Source organism: Cryptosporidium andersoni (assembly GCF_001865355.1).
Source record: "Cryptosporidium andersoni isolate 30847 chromosome Unknown contig_62, whole genome shotgun sequence".
Lineage (NCBI taxonomy): Eukaryota > Apicomplexa > Conoidasida > Eucoccidiorida > Cryptosporidiidae > Cryptosporidium > Cryptosporidium andersoni.
In genome coordinates, this window is record NW_027122794.1 from 60,206 (window position 1) to 77,941 (window position 17,736).

Sequence of the window (17,736 nt, forward strand, 5' to 3'; positions counted from 1 at the left end):
AACTAAGTAGAGTTAATGATTTAATATATAGAGAACCTGTCAGATATATTTTTAAATGTTTGAACTTGAATTTTCATTAACTCTTAGATATACTATAAGTTGATATTTCAATCCTTTAAAAGACATAAAATTACTAAATCACTTTTTTTCATTTAAAAGTTCATTCAAATTTCTTTAGAAATAATTACTAGAAATAAATTCAAATATCCTTCAATAACTATATTTTATTGCTCTAAATGTCTAGTATTTAAGAACGAAAACTGAACTGACAAGGGAAATACTATACCTTATCTTTGTTTAAAAAAAAACTTCTTATTAAAATTCCTTTATTACACTTATAAATTTAATAGTCTTTTTTCTGTTTATTTTTATCTTGTTATGAGCTCTATGTAATATAAGTTGTTTATTGAGAATTTTCCACATATTCAAATTTCTAAATTCTTGGAATTTATATACTTAAATAAACCTAGAATTATCATAGATATAGTCAACAAGTAACTTGTTTATGATTTTTTTTTTTAGATCTCTATAATTTAGCAGATATCACCCCTCTTCACTTTGCATTACTAATAAAAAATTAGTTATTTAAGGTATCAGTATAATTATTTTTAGAAAGTTCATTATCTTGTCATTTAAAGCCTGTTTTTAATATTATTGGATACTAGTACAGAGATTTACAAACATCACTGCCGTAGTCTGCGCCTACTTGTAATAGCGCCAGAATAATAGCTATGAACTTATTTATTAGTTATATTGCTTCATATCTCACCTTGAAACAATAAATATGCTGCATCCAACAACTTCCTACATTCCAGGTTATGACGATGAAGAGAACTGCAAAATTACTGATGATATACAAGATACTACGAGATACCAGAATGAAGATCTTCTGAGCTCACTACATGGTATCTTTCACAATAAAGAAATAGAAACAAAACTCAATTTGTCAGATAATGATACTGACCAGGACTCAGATATTCAAGATCTGTTGATGATGGATTATAATAGAAGTAGGCTAACAAAGAAAAAAAAGAGAAAATCAGATAAAGAATTAAAGCGGAAAACTGGGTCAACACCTGTAAATGTTTCACCAGAAGTTGAAAAACTACTGCAGAAAGCAAATGATGCATATTTAGCAAAGGAGTTTATGTCAGCTATTGAAATCTTAGAAGAAGTAGTTAAAAAGGCACCTGGCTTACATGATCCATTTCATATGTTGGGCTTAATTTATGAGCAAGAATTGGATGATAAAGCAAAAGCTGCAGAGTTTTATTTTCTTGCAGCTCATCTAGTCGTAAACGACATATACTTATGGAAAAGGATTGGTCAAATGAGTTGTGAACTAGAAATGTGGGAAAGAGCTATATATTGTTACAAAAGGTGCCTAAGAAACATAGGCAACTCAGATAGCCAAGGTGAACTAGATGAATTTACACAGATTGAAGATGAAATACGTTTTGAGTTAAGTAATGCTTACTTAAAGACTAATAATATTATTCATTGTATACAACAGCTAAAGATACTATTTAGAAGACATCCAGGAGATCCTTTACTAGGCAAGGAATTGGCTAAATGTTATCATCAAATAGGGAAACTAAATATGGCTGCCGAAATTCTCGAAAGTTGTCTAATTGAAGAGACTGATTTACATATCATTAATATGCTTTGTGAAGTATATATTGATCTTAAGTTGTACCAAAAATGCCTAGATCTTGTTCAAAATATGCTGATCTCAAAAAATTTTGAAAATACCAATAATTCTGAATCTAATGAGTATCACCTTTCTTCTTTAGAGAAAACAGATATAAGACGTTTAATTCTAACATTACCCATTGATATCAGTGTAAAATATGCTGTATCTGGTCTATATATAGGGAATCGTAGCGTAGCTGATGAATTAACAACAATATTGAAAGAAAGCAATATGGAAAAAACAGAAGTTACCGACCTACACCAAAGTTTAGGTGATGCCTATTTTGCTGTAAAAATATACAATTTATCTAAGGATCATTACGAAATTATTTATCATACTGATGGATATGAAAGATCGATTGCACTTAGTATTAAGTATGCATACTCATTGCAGTCTTTAGGAAACTTTAAGGAAGCAGCACAAATTCTAGAAGATTCTTTGACAGAAAACAAACATCAAATTGAATCTTTTGAAGTTTATAAGGCAAAAGCTCTTTTAGCTTCGTTATATTCCAAGATGGGATATACTAAGCTTGGTGAGAAATTAATATACACAATGAAATATGAAGATCTTGTGCAAATGGGAGATCTATCACAACCTATTCCTCAAGAACTGCGTTGTAACATGATACTAGAATTATTTTCAAAAATGAAATCATTGTTTACTAATATCACTGTTCAATTTTCAACCCAAATAGATTTTGTTGATAAAGCTATAAATCCACCAAAGTTATCACAAATATCACCGGAAATATGTGGAACTGCAGACATGTTTGAATACTTAATTAAAGAGTTTTTAACAGATATTAAACGTGTGAGCCAAAAATTATATTCCAAGAAATTTAAAGAACATGATAAAGAAGTAAACTATGAACAAAATTCAGTTAATAACACTAATTTGGGAGATGTACTAGAAAATGTCGATCTAAGCCTGCAGCACACAAATGACTCCACATCTAAAAGCTCCAAAAAATTACAAAGTAGAGTAAATATACCGACAAGTAAAATTAGATCTGAATTAGGTATCGTTACTTTAGGAGAAATATTAACTAGCGAAGATGAATACTGGGGATTTCTTACATATGGTGCAATAGTCTTGCAGTGGAATGAGAAATACAATGTTGCTGTCGAAGTGTTTGAGAAAATTCTAAATAATATTAAGATGTTTAAGCCGGAAATATACTTAGATAGGTTAAAAGCAGCCAAAAATTCTATTCACAACTTAATAATTTCTTTAGCATTCAATGGTGGCCTGTGGCGTACGTTACTAAGCTATTTACGTTTAGAATTCAATAAAAAGACGACTATAAACAAACATCTAAGTGGAATGATTGGTCGTATCCTCTTAGTACCACATATATTCAACTCTTGTGTGAAACACAATAACTTTAGACGCGGAGTACTTTTAGAAAAAGAGGTGATTAGTGAAACTAGATCTTGGATCCAAAGACAATCACCTCAATTTAGTAATGAGGCTGAATTAAACTTAATCACTGCTCACTTATACGTTATATCTAATCGTATTGGAATGGCAGTATTAGAATATACCAAGGCACACAGAAGTGCTCCTTTTGACAACTTAATAGTCCTTTGCTTAGGTATAAGTTTTATCAGCTTGGCAACAGCCAAAGATACTAAAAACAGACAATCAGCAGTACTCAAGGGTTTCGCATTTATTTCTCGATATATACAAGGGCGATTAAGTATTTTTGGTCATAATCCATTATTTAAGGCAGAATGCTTGTATAATAAGGCTAGAGCTTATCATCAAATTAATTTGAAAAATGAAGCTATTTTACTCTATACTCAATGTATTGAAACATTACAAAACATAAAGAGTCAAAACAAAAATCTCGATTTTATCCAATTAATGAATTCTTCTTTGTATAATCTCAGTTTGTTAGTGAATGATAAACAAATTCAAAATCTAATAATTTGGTAAAAAGAAGTGTAAATTATCTATATAATTCCAATATTATCATCCCTATTGCTCTATTAATCTCTATAACTCTCCCTCTATATCTTGAGTTCCACTATCTTGATTAGCACAAACTATCTTCTGCATATCCATCAGTTCTTGAAGTAAAGATACAGGACAAATATCTTTAGAGCTGAGGCATGGTAAACCAAGTAATTCACTAATACATTGACAGCCACTGCAACAGTCTTCAAGCAAAGCATCTTTAGATTCAAACCTTAAGCACTTTGTAATGCATACAAGCTCAGGAGTTATCTGCATTGTTTTTTGTTTCATATTCCTATCTAAAGGATTCCCAGCTGATGTCGGTGACATATCCTCAGGAGGAGCTATTTTTCTATATCCCCAATCTAATACATCTAAGAATGATTGTCTTGCAAAATGTCCAACATCGGCTGCAGAATGTGTCTTACTAAGTTGGTAGATAGCCCCTGTGAGAAAAATTGCACAAAAAATTCTTATTATTAGCATAAACCAGTCATCTTGTCGATACAATACTGAATATAAAGGTCTAAATGAATCAATTACTCCTCTCTCTTCATCAAACAAATTAGGTAAAATCCATATATCAAAACCAAAGAACCAAAATAATGCAAATGCTACCAATCTAATAAAGAATATAGAGAGCATTAACGACAATAAAACCACTGATATGTACCATACAGATATTTTTATTGCTAATGGCCAAGCTGGGAACATGAATATTGCAACTACAGATAGAAGTATAGACACCATTAATATCTTGTATATAGCTCTATGACTTTCAAAAATAATAATGTAAAAGAAATTCTCATCAAATACTTGGTTTGCAGTTACACTTAAGCGTCTAGGCCACTTTGGTTGTTTCATCCCCTTGGTTACATTTGTTCCAACCGGTTTATATTCAGCCTTCAAAATAAAAGATTTTCGAATAAGCTCAGTTCCAAAATTCCGTATATCATCCAAAGAATTAAAATCTAATTTATCCATTAATTCTGGAAAAGTGGATTTTAGTACAATTGCATTTCTTTGCATCCATCGAACAAATTCAACCCCACGGAAATAGTCAACTGCCCTTCTACCAACTTCTATTGCACCTTTTGTCCTAATTCCAGTCTTTGAAGAAAATAAATACTTTACAAATCCCAAATACTCCGGGTCATATTCAATTTTATCTGTACTCATCAATAAAGCTATATTTTAAAATCTTATTGTAGATATTTTAAGTGTGGGACAAGAGAAAATATAATTCATAGGCGCTATAAACCAAGTTATTTAGTGAATTTCCCTCTTTACTTTTATTATACCTATTTGTGATTCAATAGTGCTACCTATGTTCATTCATATTTATGTGACTTATTTGGTCATATTTTTAAACACAATACCTTATTAAAGATATATACAGAAGCTATACAGATTATTTAAAGGTATAAAGTATTCCCAACATGTAAGTCACTAATAATTTGACAAATTAGTTACTGTATATACGTTTAATGAAATTTTATTTTAATTATTCCAACTACTACAATCTATTTTGGTATCTAATAGTAACTAATCAGGACTAGATTTTTTTCTCAGGACATATATTGGAAATTTATATTTTTAGGCACTAATCCAATATATACAAGGAAGTCAATGATTAAAATCTTTGAAATATTGACTGTTCACTTTAATGATACTTCTATATAGTATTAGTATACTTCTACGCTTTATAATTTATACAGTAATTGGATTATTTAGTAAGTATATAACAAGAAGCAATATATCTCACAATTTGACCTGTATTGCTACACACCACAAGTATGCATCCAAGCATTGTAAGAGTTACCTTATGGAATCTTAAAAAGTGCTCTAATATATATATATATGTTTACAAAATCTTAATTATTATAGATATAAATATTTCAGAGTAAAGTACTACATAGTTTGTTGATATTTCTGAAAAATAGGTTTTGTTCAGTTAATTTGTGATCATAATTATAAGACATATAAACCATGTAGTACAATAAACAATCATTTACAATTTAGATATCAAGAAAAATTTCAAAGTAAACAAGGATTTAAAACTTTATAGAACTTGTGCAACACTAGAAGTACCTGATAGACTCAAATTAAATTCGTATCCCGCTTTTTACATGTCTACTTAATATCGCCATTATCACTAATTCCTACATACAAAAATCTTCAAAAATGCAATATATATTATGGAGAACTGGAAATATTGTTATATAAAGTTGAGTGAAACAATATATAAAGTTCACACGGATATTGTAATTATAACAAAATTTATTCTACGAAGACTGCCTGTAATATTTACTTTTTTTCTAATTATTACTGGAGATTATATAACCACTAATTATGTACATAATATACTTATAAGTACAAAACAACCGACTATTCGATATATTGGTATAGTTTCAATGTTATCTTATCAAATATGTGTAACTTTGTTAATTGCGTCTTATTTACAATTAATTAATTTAGACCCTGGTTCACTACAAGTTTTGAGTTGTCCCAAGAAAAAACCTTCAGATGCAGACATGAAATATGACAGAACTTGTACAAAGTGCAATCCCCAGAGATGGAAACCACTGCGAGCTCATCACTGTTCAACATGTGAAACATGCATTTTTAAAATGGATCATCATTGTATTTGGATTAATAACTGCATTGGATTTTCAAACCAGAAACTCTTTATTTTATTTTTAATTTATATTTTAATTTGTTGTATTATATCACTATTATCTGTACTTTTACTCCTATATACACTCAGTATTACATCATCTGTATTTGATTTGAGAGATTGGACTTACATTAATAATATCTTTATTTTATTTAATATTATATATAGCATTATCTTTGGTACTGCTGCATTTGTTTTTCTTTTAGATCAATTTGAAGCAATTAAATCCAATACTTCACTTGTTGAGACATATCAAAGTGTTTATGGAGAACTACAAGGTTTTGCTCGGCAATTCACAAATATATTTGGGAACAATATTTTACTTTGGATATTACCGATACAAGTCAATAATAAACCCAATTTCTTAGAAAATCTTTATGTTGAATTATCTCGTGAGGAAATGAAACCTTTAAAGACGAATAAAAGTAAAGATTGGGTAGTTTTAGATGGAATTATCGAGGTTAATAGTGATAAAAATAAATACAATAAACAATTTACTGGGTTATATAATACAAACTAACTGTTCCTTTATTATATTTGTGTAGCAATATAGTTAAATATACAAATAATATATATTATAAACTCTTTCATTATAAGATTAGATACTCTTTAGTATTCTTTAGTATTTTAGTTATCCCTTTGAAATTTAACTTAAATTCTATAGCTTACCAGATATATTACCTTTTAAACAGAAATTATATGTAACTTGTAATCATAATTTTATAATATTTATTGGAGGGATTTACTTAGATTATATAATATTACTATGAAATCTTAAATAAGTCATACTTATTAAATAGAAACCCTATTATTGATTAACTACTTTTTTCAGTTTAAGAATATCTTCCAAAAAATATGTTTGTATTTATTATTAAACTTTTCAAGAATTTCTAACGGTTCTAATAAATTTATTATTAGCCAATATTATCCTGTAATGTAAGAACTTTTAAAGATCAATATAATCACTTGTTTAATTTATAGATTATATATAAGGGTAAATTTTTTTTCTTCCATATAGTTATGAATATCAAGTACTTAAATTTATATCTGAATATTGCTAAATGGGATATGTAAATCCTTATTCATGAGTATTTCTTTATTTTAAAGTTTTCATTAAGATTTATGTATTAAGTTGGAATACCCACATTATATATATTAAGAATACATCTTTCATTATTATTTAGCCATTAATAGTTATACACTACTGATAATTTTAAAAGAATATCTTTTTATAGTAAATATAAAGTAAATATAGTATTATTACATTTAAGACTGTTTAAACATTAATTTTATCATAAATCTTAGTAATATATTTATGTATCTCACTGTCACTCATAGTAATATATTGTGATCACTTATCTTTGAACTAAGTTGTTATTAGTACTAAAGAAATTTACTACTACTACATAATGCACTGTTGAGTACCAACCGCTTTCCAATGATTATACAACCAAGTGAATCCTTAACTTCTTTAAGTAATAATGGGTAGTTCTATTTCTAAAGAAGGACCTGTTTTTCTACTAGAAAATAGTTTTAGATTGGTTAATGGTCTCTTAGGACAAAATACTGTGGATGATGAGGATCCAATATGGGAAAAAATGAAGTCAGAATTTATACTGCCACCTATAGCTCCTAACATTTTGGACAATTACATATATGAACATATTTCAACAACACTTTTCGAAACAAATAAGTCCAGTGGAAACTTAAGAAGATTAACTTGGTTTTTCATTAAGTTGTTATCTTCAAGCAGAAAGGATATACTCATGAACCTAGAGAAAGATATGAGTTCCTTACTACCATGTCCTACTTATTCAACATTAATTAGCACTGCATTACTATTGAAGAGTATTATAAGACATTACACTCAGAAATTTTCCTTATCAAATTTATTATTACATATTGAACATGATTATCTAAATTTTGATGAGAGTTTAGATACTGGTAACATAAATTCACAGAGTACTTGTCCTATAAGCAAATATTTAGATAAAGACTTCTTTGATATATATAGAACTGAATTGAAAACTTTAGATCTCAACTACTATAAAAAGTTTATTTCATATATTTTAAGTAATACTAGTGGTAGAGATCCATTTATGATTACTCACAATTCAGACAACTCTGTAATTGGAGAACTTATGATAGAGATATGTTGTTATTGTATATGTTCCCAACTTTATATTAATAAGATATCAGAATCAAATGGAAAGAATTATAACATGATCCATTCTATTTATGCATTGCAAGCAATTGTTATGGATATTTTAATTATTTTTTTTTTAAACTCAACAAGTGAGTTTTCAATATCTAACAATATATCATCTTTAACCAAAATTGAAAATAAAACTAATATACTACTCCCCTCCTTTCTCGATATTTTCCAAATATTATCAGTTCATCTCATGAATCCAAGTTTAATAATTCAGAGGGATGATTCAGAAAATACAGAAACAATTCCATATAGTTTCTTTTTTTTTTTAACAAGAACTACTATTAATGGGAAGAAACATTCACCCACACCTGTTGGTATTAAGAATAGATCTCTTTGTATTTTATCAATGTTAATTTTCCACTCGCCACTTTTCAAAGAAAATGTTTATTCTGACTTCATGAGAAATATATTAGATCCTCGCTTTCTACCTGAAACCTCATCTTTATTAATTAAAGATATTCAATCAGAAGTTGATTCTGATGAAGATACTTCAGGGATAACGAAATTCACATATTTTGATCAGATATGCTCCACAATTTCATCTGAATATGGACTAAAGAACCGTATTCTTGAATCATATATTTTTTACTTCTTAATTCATTCAAATTCTAACTTTCGACTTTATTGCATGTCCAGAGGTGATCCTGAATATTTAATAGTCCCAATTCTTGAAGTACTATACATTTTACCTATACAAAAACAACGAAATGTTATTATTGGTACTTGTCACTTAATCCCCTTATTAACTATATTAACAAAACTTACAGATGAACCAAACTATTGTAAAGCACTTCATAGAACAATAATTGGTTCACTTCCAGACTGGTTAAAAAATTCATCACTGAATAAAACTATTGGGATGTATCAAGGACAAAATTACTACTCTAACAGCACATATGAGTATGCTATCTCAGATAATATAGTATCGCTTGGTAGTTTGATTATTCTTACTCTTGTAAAATTATTATTATGGAATTCCAAAACACATAATGACATATTTCTATGCGAATTAGCATGTGTAATTATTCAAAATTTATCTTCTTCAGTTGAAAATTTTCACTGGATTGTCTCTGAAAAAACACTACAATATTGTAATATTCTAATATCTCAGATAAATTGTATTCTCAGTTTACAATATGATAAAAAATCGGAAATATCGTTTTCTAATACTATATATTGTACTTCTTTGACTTTAAGAAATTTGCTTCTTATAGTTGGGAGTTGTTTAGCTACAAATAGTAAAGTAATCTCAAATATACAACTTGCTTATGCATTTATTAGGATATCCTTTAGTAATGAAGCAAAGAAACTCCAAGAAATGATAAACACATATTTCAAAACTTCAAGTAGCAATATTCAAGAGACTAATAGATTTGTTGAGTTGGAATTTTGCAGTAAATATACCCCAGAATTCATAAACCAATCACCTGAGAAACTTAAAAGTTGCTATTTTAAAATTAATGGTATCTTTTTTGACATTGGTAGTTTACTAACATTTTTAGAAACTGTGTATTCCAAACTCTCTAATTTCATCCTATCTTCAGAAATTTGTTCGGATGATTCGGATTTCCAGCTATATACATTCATTAAAATAATTAAGTTGTATTTGGGTGAGGAAGAGTACATAACTCATTCAATGCCTAGTTGTATACTGAATTGCCCAAATTATACATTTACAAGATTTGAAAAATATGAAGGTATATATACAAAGCAAGTTATCTGGGAATTAGTTTCAAATATACAAGATAAAATTTTTTTTTGCAATTTTCATAAAGATTCAGACGCATAAACTCATAATACCTCAGTATTTTAGATTGGGATACCATATATCTAACTGATTATATTTCAATGATCTTTTTTTTTTTTTTTTACAAATTTAGACAAAATAAGGGAATAACTTAAATTTCAATTAGAAAACATTTCAAAAGTTGAACAAATAAATGTCTACAAAGGAGCTTACACTTATTAGAATAAAATGATACTATAAAAACTATATTTACACATTTTTTAAAATCATATTTATAGTATTTTAATACACATTTTATATTTATGTTTCTCTATAAAGTAACTGGATGTAAATAAGCATAAAAGGTTCTTTTTAATAAGTATGCCTCTAATCAATATTTAATTTATGGTTGTTACTTATTGGTACTCATTGATATATTTCTCATGTAAAGTTGCCTTCTAAAAATTTTGTGATTTTACTAAAATTTAAATCTACTTCAAATTCCATATAATTTTAAAATTATATCATATATATTGTTTTTACAGAGTACATAAAATCAGAATCTATATTAGTTAATACACAAAATTCAACAGTAGTCTTTTTTTTGAATTGGATAAAAATATGGAATAGATAATACTTGCTAAATAGTTTCATTTACTATATACTAACTGCTAATCAAATTTGTATATAAATATTCAAATATACTATATATTATCTAGGAATATTTTTCAGTCAAGTAATGTTTTCTTTCATATAGACTTTTGAATACAAGATTTTATAGTTTGTTAAATATAACTCGAAAAGATAAAAGTATAAATTTATTTTATCAAATTAAAATTAGTAGATATGAAGGTACTTAGTATATATATAATAATATATCTTAACTGTTTTAAAGTTATATCCAAGATATCTAATAAGTTATAAGATGGGTTTTTCTTTAAATATCTGAACAGACTGGAAATTTGTTTATTAGTTTTCACCCGATTCTCCTATAATAAAAGTATCTAACATGTTAACAATATGTATTCCACATAAACTATTTAATATTTGTATCCATATGTGAATGAAAGTTAATAGCTGATATAGTGCTGCAGTTCTTCAAAATCTTCTTAGTATCTTTTGGGATTTGTAAACTTCTTATAGTTTAGTTCCATTTACTCAGATTTACTATAATTATAAGGTATAGAGTATTACATATATATATGTAGTTTTAATTTAGATTCTTTATAAAATAGTGAAGAGAAGTAATTATCTTAAAAAATTACCACTAGTAAATATATTTCAAATTTAGAAGTATACAAACTTGATACATGCTAAATTTTGTCACTAATAGTGATTTACAAAATCTGTTCTACATATTCAACTGATTCATAATAAAATTTTTGAATGGAATTATGTAATTTCCCATATATTTGATAATTTTTTTTTCTTTTTTTTTTTGCTTTTCTCGGAAACGAACTTAGTGCACACTTTTTAAAGATAAATTCATAATATACTGTGTAAATATATATAAATATAGTGATAAGTTTGTCACTAGATTACTGAAACTGTAATATACAAAATTAGTAACTGTATCTATCTATAGGTCAGGTGGAATGCTAGGAATGACAGAAATCTTAAGAAAGGAGGTTAACAGTCATGACAACTTATATCATAAAAGCAATTTAGTATTTAATATTAATGGTTACTATAAAAAATCTGATATATATAAAGTAGATGACATTTTAAATTACAACCGAGATGATGATGAGGAAGACTCTCATGAAACAATGTCATCTCTACAATTCTCTCCTTTAATTGCTACTACACAGTCACCCCCACAGCATGCGATAGGAATTTTTAATTGTACCTCTTTAAAAGAAGCAAAAAAAACACTAACATATGCAACTGAGTCTGTAATTGGACACGGTTCATTTGGCATTGTGTATAGAGCAAGAATTTTAGAGACTGGGGATTATGTTGCAATAAAAAAAGTATATCAAGATAAGAGGTATAAGCACAGAGAATTACAGATAATGAGAATATTGGATTGCCATCCTTCTATTGTGGAATTATACCAAGCCTTCTACACTGTAGGTGAAAAACAAGATGATGTATATTTGAATATAGTTATGGAATGTCTTGGTGGTTCAATGTATCAGCTGTTAAAACAATGCAATAATGTAAGCTATAAAGATTCATTTCCTAGTTGTGGTAATGGATTACCTATAATATTAGTTAAGTTGTATAGTTACCAAATATTCCGTGCTTTAGCTTACATGAGCACCTTAAACGTGTGCCACCGTGATATAAAACCTCAAAATTTGCTCTTAAATCCATCCTCTGGTATTCTAAAAGTTTGTGACTTCGGGAGTGCAAAAAGGTTACTATCAAACGATATGAATGTATCTTACATATGCAGTCGATTTTATAGAGCCCCAGAATTAATATTTGGATCTACAAGTTATACAACAGCTGTAGATATATGGTCTGCAGGTTGTGTAGTTTATGAGTTAATGACAGGAAAACCACTATTTTCTGGAGAGAGTGGAGTTGATCAACTTGTGGAAATCATTAAACTTTTAGGGACACCTAATAAGGAACAAGTAAGTGATATGAACCCAGCATATACAAAATTTGAATTTCCAAGTATAGTACCTACTCCATGGTCGCTTATTCTTCCAGAAGGAGTAAATGGAACAGACAAAATGCATATAATTGACTTTCTGTCTAGAATTCTGGTCTATAGCCCACAAAAAAGACTTAAGCCACTTGAGGCATTAGCACACCCCTTTTTTGATGAATTACGTACTAGTGGTCCCAATATAATTGTACCTATTATAAGCCTTAATAATAAAAAAAATAATTATCAGTCAGATTGTAAAAATACCCATACATTAAATATCAATTTTCTTTTTAATTTTACACAAAAAGAAAAAGATTTATATAACACCGATATTATTGAGAGAATTTCACCTGAGTGGTACAAAATGGATTACAAGTGACACCTTGAATCACCAACAAAATAAAGTAGAAAGTAATATATTGTATTATTAATGGTTCCTCTCTTTTTCCCTTCTTTTTAATAGTTCACAATTAGCACAATCTCCCTTTAAAAAGATTTTATTCCTGAAACCGCCTCAGTCATACTTCATCCAGTAATCAGAGACTTCCCAGTAATATTATACCGCAGCTAAGCGCAATATATATGTCTTAGTTCATTACTGACCTGTCATATATTCGATATAATTAACAGTCATCTGTACTAATTTCTCTATAATGCACCATCATAGGTCAACCCTAAAGCAAAAGAATAAGCCATTTAAGCATGGGAAGTCTCATACTATAAAAAAGGTTGCGAAAAAGGTTACTCAGTACCCAATGAAAATATTATCTCGTCAAAATAGAAATAATCAAAAGATCCAAATAAGACGAAACAAGAACCTAAAACAAAAAAATACGTTAATAGAAGATGGTAGAGGAATTGAAGCCCCGATATTGTGTGTAATTGTACCTTTTCATGTTTCAAGCAACCCTCTTGAATGTATGAAGATTATAACAAATTATATATCTAAACAATCTTTCTCAAATAAAGCAAGTGAATACTTTTTTCAAACTAAGGAAACACCAAGTAACTTCGAAATTTGTACTTTAAATTATGGGCGTGTAGATATTTCTTTCTGCATTGCACCATATGGTGACATGTTGAATACACTTGACATCATGAAGTGCGCAGATATAATTCTTGGATCTTTTTGTTCTGCTAGTTTAGATAGCTCTGTTATTGATGAATTTGGTTATAGAATTTTGTCAGTTTCACGATTACAAGGATTATGTCCAGTTTTTGGTATATATTTTGATGATAATGGCACTATACTTGAAAAGAGGATCTTGAACAATGAGAAACTCTTGAAGAGATACTTTGAAGCTGAATTTGGGAAGAACTCAAAGCTATTTTCACTAAATAATACCAATAGTATACGTACCCTGATTTCTGCAATTTGTAATCATCCTATAAAAAAGTTATCATTTAGAAATGATAGAGGATACTTACTTTCTCAAAATACAAGTATTAATTTTAAAGATAATGATGAAAAATCAAATATAGAGCTAGTTGTTGAGGGTTATATTCGAGGTAGTGGTTTATCAATAGATTTCCCAGTACATGTGACTGGATTTGGAGATTTTGTAGTGGCTTCTATTGAACCTACAACAGAGAAAGATAGACAAACAAGGAGAACTTCAAAACCTTCAAAAGTAGATGTAACAATGGAATATTTCCCAATAATAAGGAACAATTTAATTAGTGAAAATGATGTTTTGAAGAATGAATTAGTATATCTACAAACATATGATCAATTTGCAGGGGAACAATCGTGGGACTTTCAGGAAGATAATGAAATGGTTGATAATAACCAGAATGAGTATACTAATAGTATCAATGAGATATACTCCGATACAAATTCAATGTACTCACAATCTGAAGTTGAAGATAATTCTTGGAATTCAGATATATTGGGAGCTGAAAGAGTACAAAAACTTTTGTCGTTGGAAGATGAGTTAGAAAATGAACTTGAGCATTCAGATGAAATAAGAGTAGATAATCAAACAATTTGTAGACAGAGATTTGCTAAATATAGAGGATTATCTTCTTTTAGGACTTCTTACTGGGATCCATACGAAAATTTGCCTTCAGAATATTCTCGTATATTTGAATTTGAGTCATTTCAGTCTATAAACAAGTTATCTAGAAAGATATTTACTGAACATTGTAGAGAAGTCGATTACCAAACTAAGTACTACCGTATGAAGCTTATTCCTATTGCTATTAACTCTTGCATCCCCTTGAATGAAGAGAATTTGGCTAAAAGATTTATTATAGTCTCTTCAATTTTGCCTTATGAAAGAAAAGTTGGAGTTATCCACTTTAAAGTTAAAAGAACTAAAGAAAATGAAGGGATAATTCGTAACAAAACTCCACTACTTGTTCAAGCTGGTTTCAGAAGATTTTTTATATGCCCAACTTTTAGCAACTGTCCACGAATGATTCTTTCATCCAGAGTACATAGGCAACAAAAACTAAAGATGAGTCGTTTTTTTATCCATGGTGATTACTATATTGCCTCTTGCTTTAGTACAATCACATTTCCACCATGCCCAGTAATTTTCTTCTCGTTAAAAGGTCTTCTTAACAAGAAAGACGCAGATTATTCTTATCCCAGTAATAATGTAAAACTGTGTTTAAGTGATGAAATTGATGATTGGCCATTAGCTTGGGGAGATATAATTGACTCTGATCCTTGTCGTATTATTCTAAAACGTTATATAATTATAGGATACTTATTTAAGGTGCGTAAATGCAAAGCTATTGTGCGTTTTATGTTTAATAATCCTGAGGATATAAAGTGGTTTAAGTCTGTTGAATTGAAGACTCGCAGTGGTATACGTGGAATTATAAAAGAACCTGTGGGAACACATGGGTATATGAAGTGCATTTTCAGTAAACCTGTCCAACAGAATGAAGTAGTTGGCATGTCACTATATAAACGTGTTTATCCCAAATGGTTTCCTCAGTCATGGTTTGGTAGTGACTATATCTGTGATAGTAGATCTAAATAACTTTCCAGTACATAGCTAAATTAAATTATGTAGGTATTATATTGTTTATATTTACCAATTAGAGTCTATTTCATTTCTAAGTGCATATACCTAAGAGAATTACTAACTCTCCATATTTTATTTTTATAGGTTTAATTGGGGTGTAGCATAAAATACTGTTGCACATTTACCCAGATTAGATAGCTCATTTATACTAGTAAGTGCAATAATATTTTGCTCACAACTAGCCAGGTTGTTTTTTTTAATATCGAAAATTACATCTTCTGAATTTGGGGAGTTATTATTCTTATTCATTACCAAAGAAATTTTTCCACTTTTCTTAATAGTTAACTTTCCTATTGAGCCACATTGCATATCTGCCAAAAATGACGGATTTCCTAAGTTATCATCTAATCCTAGTGTAGTATTCGAGTCTCTAAATGAAGTTAGGGATGGCATGAACTTAGGAACTTGTATCAAAAGCCATGGCTCATTTTCTGATGTTCCAAGTTGTTTATTATATAGTGCGGGGTAAGATATACCATTTTCATTATTAGGACATATTACACTGGAAATATCGAAGGGCATCTCTAAAGGACCATCCTTATCAACAACTTTAGAAATCAACTTCTCGTTAGATGTTAGTTTATGAACTCCAAACCCCTCTGCATTATTCTTGGGAATAGTCAAATCCTTTAAAAGTAAGGAAGTGACATCTCTAGGTATTTTTTTGGGATATATATTAATTTTTTTAGTCGCGTTATCAGCAGATATATTTATATCCTTGCAACTATCAGATATTTTATCACTAGTTTTATCTGCCTTAGCAGTATCTAATTTAGCTTGTAGATGCTCAATAGGCACCTTGTTTGCAGCAGCAACATTAGGTACAAATTTTAAGGATTTTACACTTCCACCAGAATCAGTACGTGAAGTTCTGAATTTTTCGCATATTGAGGATGAAGATTTAATAGATTGTAATCTCTTCATCCTCTCCTTTTTACAGTGGCATTAGTAAATGTCTTACCATGACATCCCGCAATACCAATAGCCTAAGTGCTAGACTTAGGTTCTGCCGGTTACCACAGAAATAATGTAATGTATTTGAATTTGTAACCTCAAAAGTAATCTAGAGATCACTCATATGTGTATTCTTTAGTTATTTTTCACTATAAATAACTTTATTTGGTACGGCGAACAAGTTACCCCATGACGATTTATTAATGGATAATATCGCGTTTTCGATATAATTAGCTTAGTCTTTTAATATAATCCACCCAATATTATGGGTACCACTTTTTGACCTTTAGGGCATAAATAGTTATTTTCTAATTTGAATATTTCATTCTTAAGAATGAAAGCCTTTTTAATATTTTCAGTTATATCAAGTTTATTGCTTATAAATGCATCATCTATATCTTCATTTAGCAGCCAGGTTGGTCAGGTATATAGAGAATCTGGTGATAGAAGTCATGATGATCAAAATAATAAAACACGTACAATGGGTGGTTTACCAAGATCGAGCAATGTTAGGAAGCCAACACCTTCACTATCCAATTCATCGAAGGTTGATCTAAGAAATATGAACTTTTCACTTCCATTACTTAATTCAACAATAGTTCTTCCAAAGCCCATTTCTAAGAGAACAACTACAACTACTACTTCCAAAACAATATCCGAGAATAAGTCTAAATCAAGTAGTCTACCTATAACGGAACTTATTGCTCGGGAGCAATCGCTTTTCTATCCTATAGGTAATGGCATTTCATTCTTCCCATATAAACCAGGTTACTTTAATATTCCACCAACAACTACAACAACTGTTACTACTACAACTACTACAACTGATACTACTCCTACAACCACAACTGAGAGTACAACTACTA

At 29.1% G+C, this 17,736-nt stretch overlaps 8 protein-coding genes across 8 annotated transcripts in view; 6 read left to right on the plus strand and 2 right to left on the minus strand.

The window, feature by feature from the left end:
• Positions 1-784: 784 nt before the first annotated feature.
• Positions 785-3,634, plus strand: cand_036360 (TPR repeat-containing protein; the record flags this gene model as incomplete). The annotated part of the gene is made up of 1 exon (XM_067213862.1): positions 785-3,634. The coding sequence occupies one exon, from the start codon at positions 785-787 to the stop codon at positions 3,632-3,634; it is 2,850 nt and encodes a 949-aa protein (XP_067069950.1).
• Positions 3,635-3,694: 60 nt separating this feature from the next.
• On the minus strand, positions 3,695-4,834 carry cand_036370 (translocation protein SEC62; the record flags this gene model as incomplete). The annotated part of the gene is made up of 1 exon (XM_067213863.1): positions 3,695-4,834. The coding sequence occupies one exon, from the start codon at positions 4,832-4,834 to the stop codon at positions 3,695-3,697; it is 1,140 nt and encodes a 379-aa protein (XP_067069951.1).
• A 1,019-nt stretch (positions 4,835-5,853) lies between these two features.
• Positions 5,854-6,852, plus strand: cand_036380 (DHHC zinc finger domain-containing protein; the record flags this gene model as incomplete). Its single annotated transcript, XM_067213864.1, has 1 exon — positions 5,854-6,852. The coding sequence occupies one exon, from the start codon at positions 5,854-5,856 to the stop codon at positions 6,850-6,852; it is 999 nt and encodes a 332-aa protein (XP_067069952.1).
• A 961-nt stretch (positions 6,853-7,813) lies between these two features.
• cand_036390 (uncharacterized protein) lies at positions 7,814-10,336 on the plus strand (the record flags this gene model as incomplete). The annotated part of the gene is made up of 1 exon (XM_067213865.1): positions 7,814-10,336. One exon carries the CDS (start codon positions 7,814-7,816, stop codon positions 10,334-10,336), a length of 2,523 nt encoding a protein of 840 aa, XP_067069953.1.
• A 1,541-nt stretch (positions 10,337-11,877) lies between these two features.
• Positions 11,878-13,257, plus strand: cand_036400 (protein kinase domain-containing protein; the record flags this gene model as incomplete). The annotated part of the gene is made up of 1 exon (XM_067213866.1): positions 11,878-13,257. The coding sequence occupies one exon, from the start codon at positions 11,878-11,880 to the stop codon at positions 13,255-13,257; it is 1,380 nt and encodes a 459-aa protein (XP_067069954.1).
• Positions 13,258-13,531: 274 nt separating this feature from the next.
• cand_036410 (uncharacterized protein) lies at positions 13,532-15,871 on the plus strand (the record flags this gene model as incomplete). The annotated part of the gene is made up of 1 exon (XM_067213867.1): positions 13,532-15,871. One exon carries the CDS (start codon positions 13,532-13,534, stop codon positions 15,869-15,871), a length of 2,340 nt encoding a protein of 779 aa, XP_067069955.1.
• Positions 15,872-15,994: 123 nt separating this feature from the next.
• On the minus strand, positions 15,995-16,840 carry cand_036420 (uncharacterized protein; the record flags this gene model as incomplete). Its single annotated transcript, XM_067213868.1, has 1 exon — positions 15,995-16,840. The coding sequence occupies one exon, from the start codon at positions 16,838-16,840 to the stop codon at positions 15,995-15,997; it is 846 nt and encodes a 281-aa protein (XP_067069956.1).
• A 364-nt stretch (positions 16,841-17,204) lies between these two features.
• cand_036430 (uncharacterized protein) overlaps positions 17,205-17,736 on the plus strand; it is a gene marked incomplete at both ends in the record, with an annotated part of 732 nt that continues 200 nt past the window's right edge. Inside the window, one exon of the mRNA XM_067213869.1 lies at positions 17,205-17,724. Within this exon, the coding sequence (XP_067069957.1) occupies positions 17,205-17,724 (520 nt within the window). The remainder of the gene's footprint in view (positions 17,725-17,736) is intronic.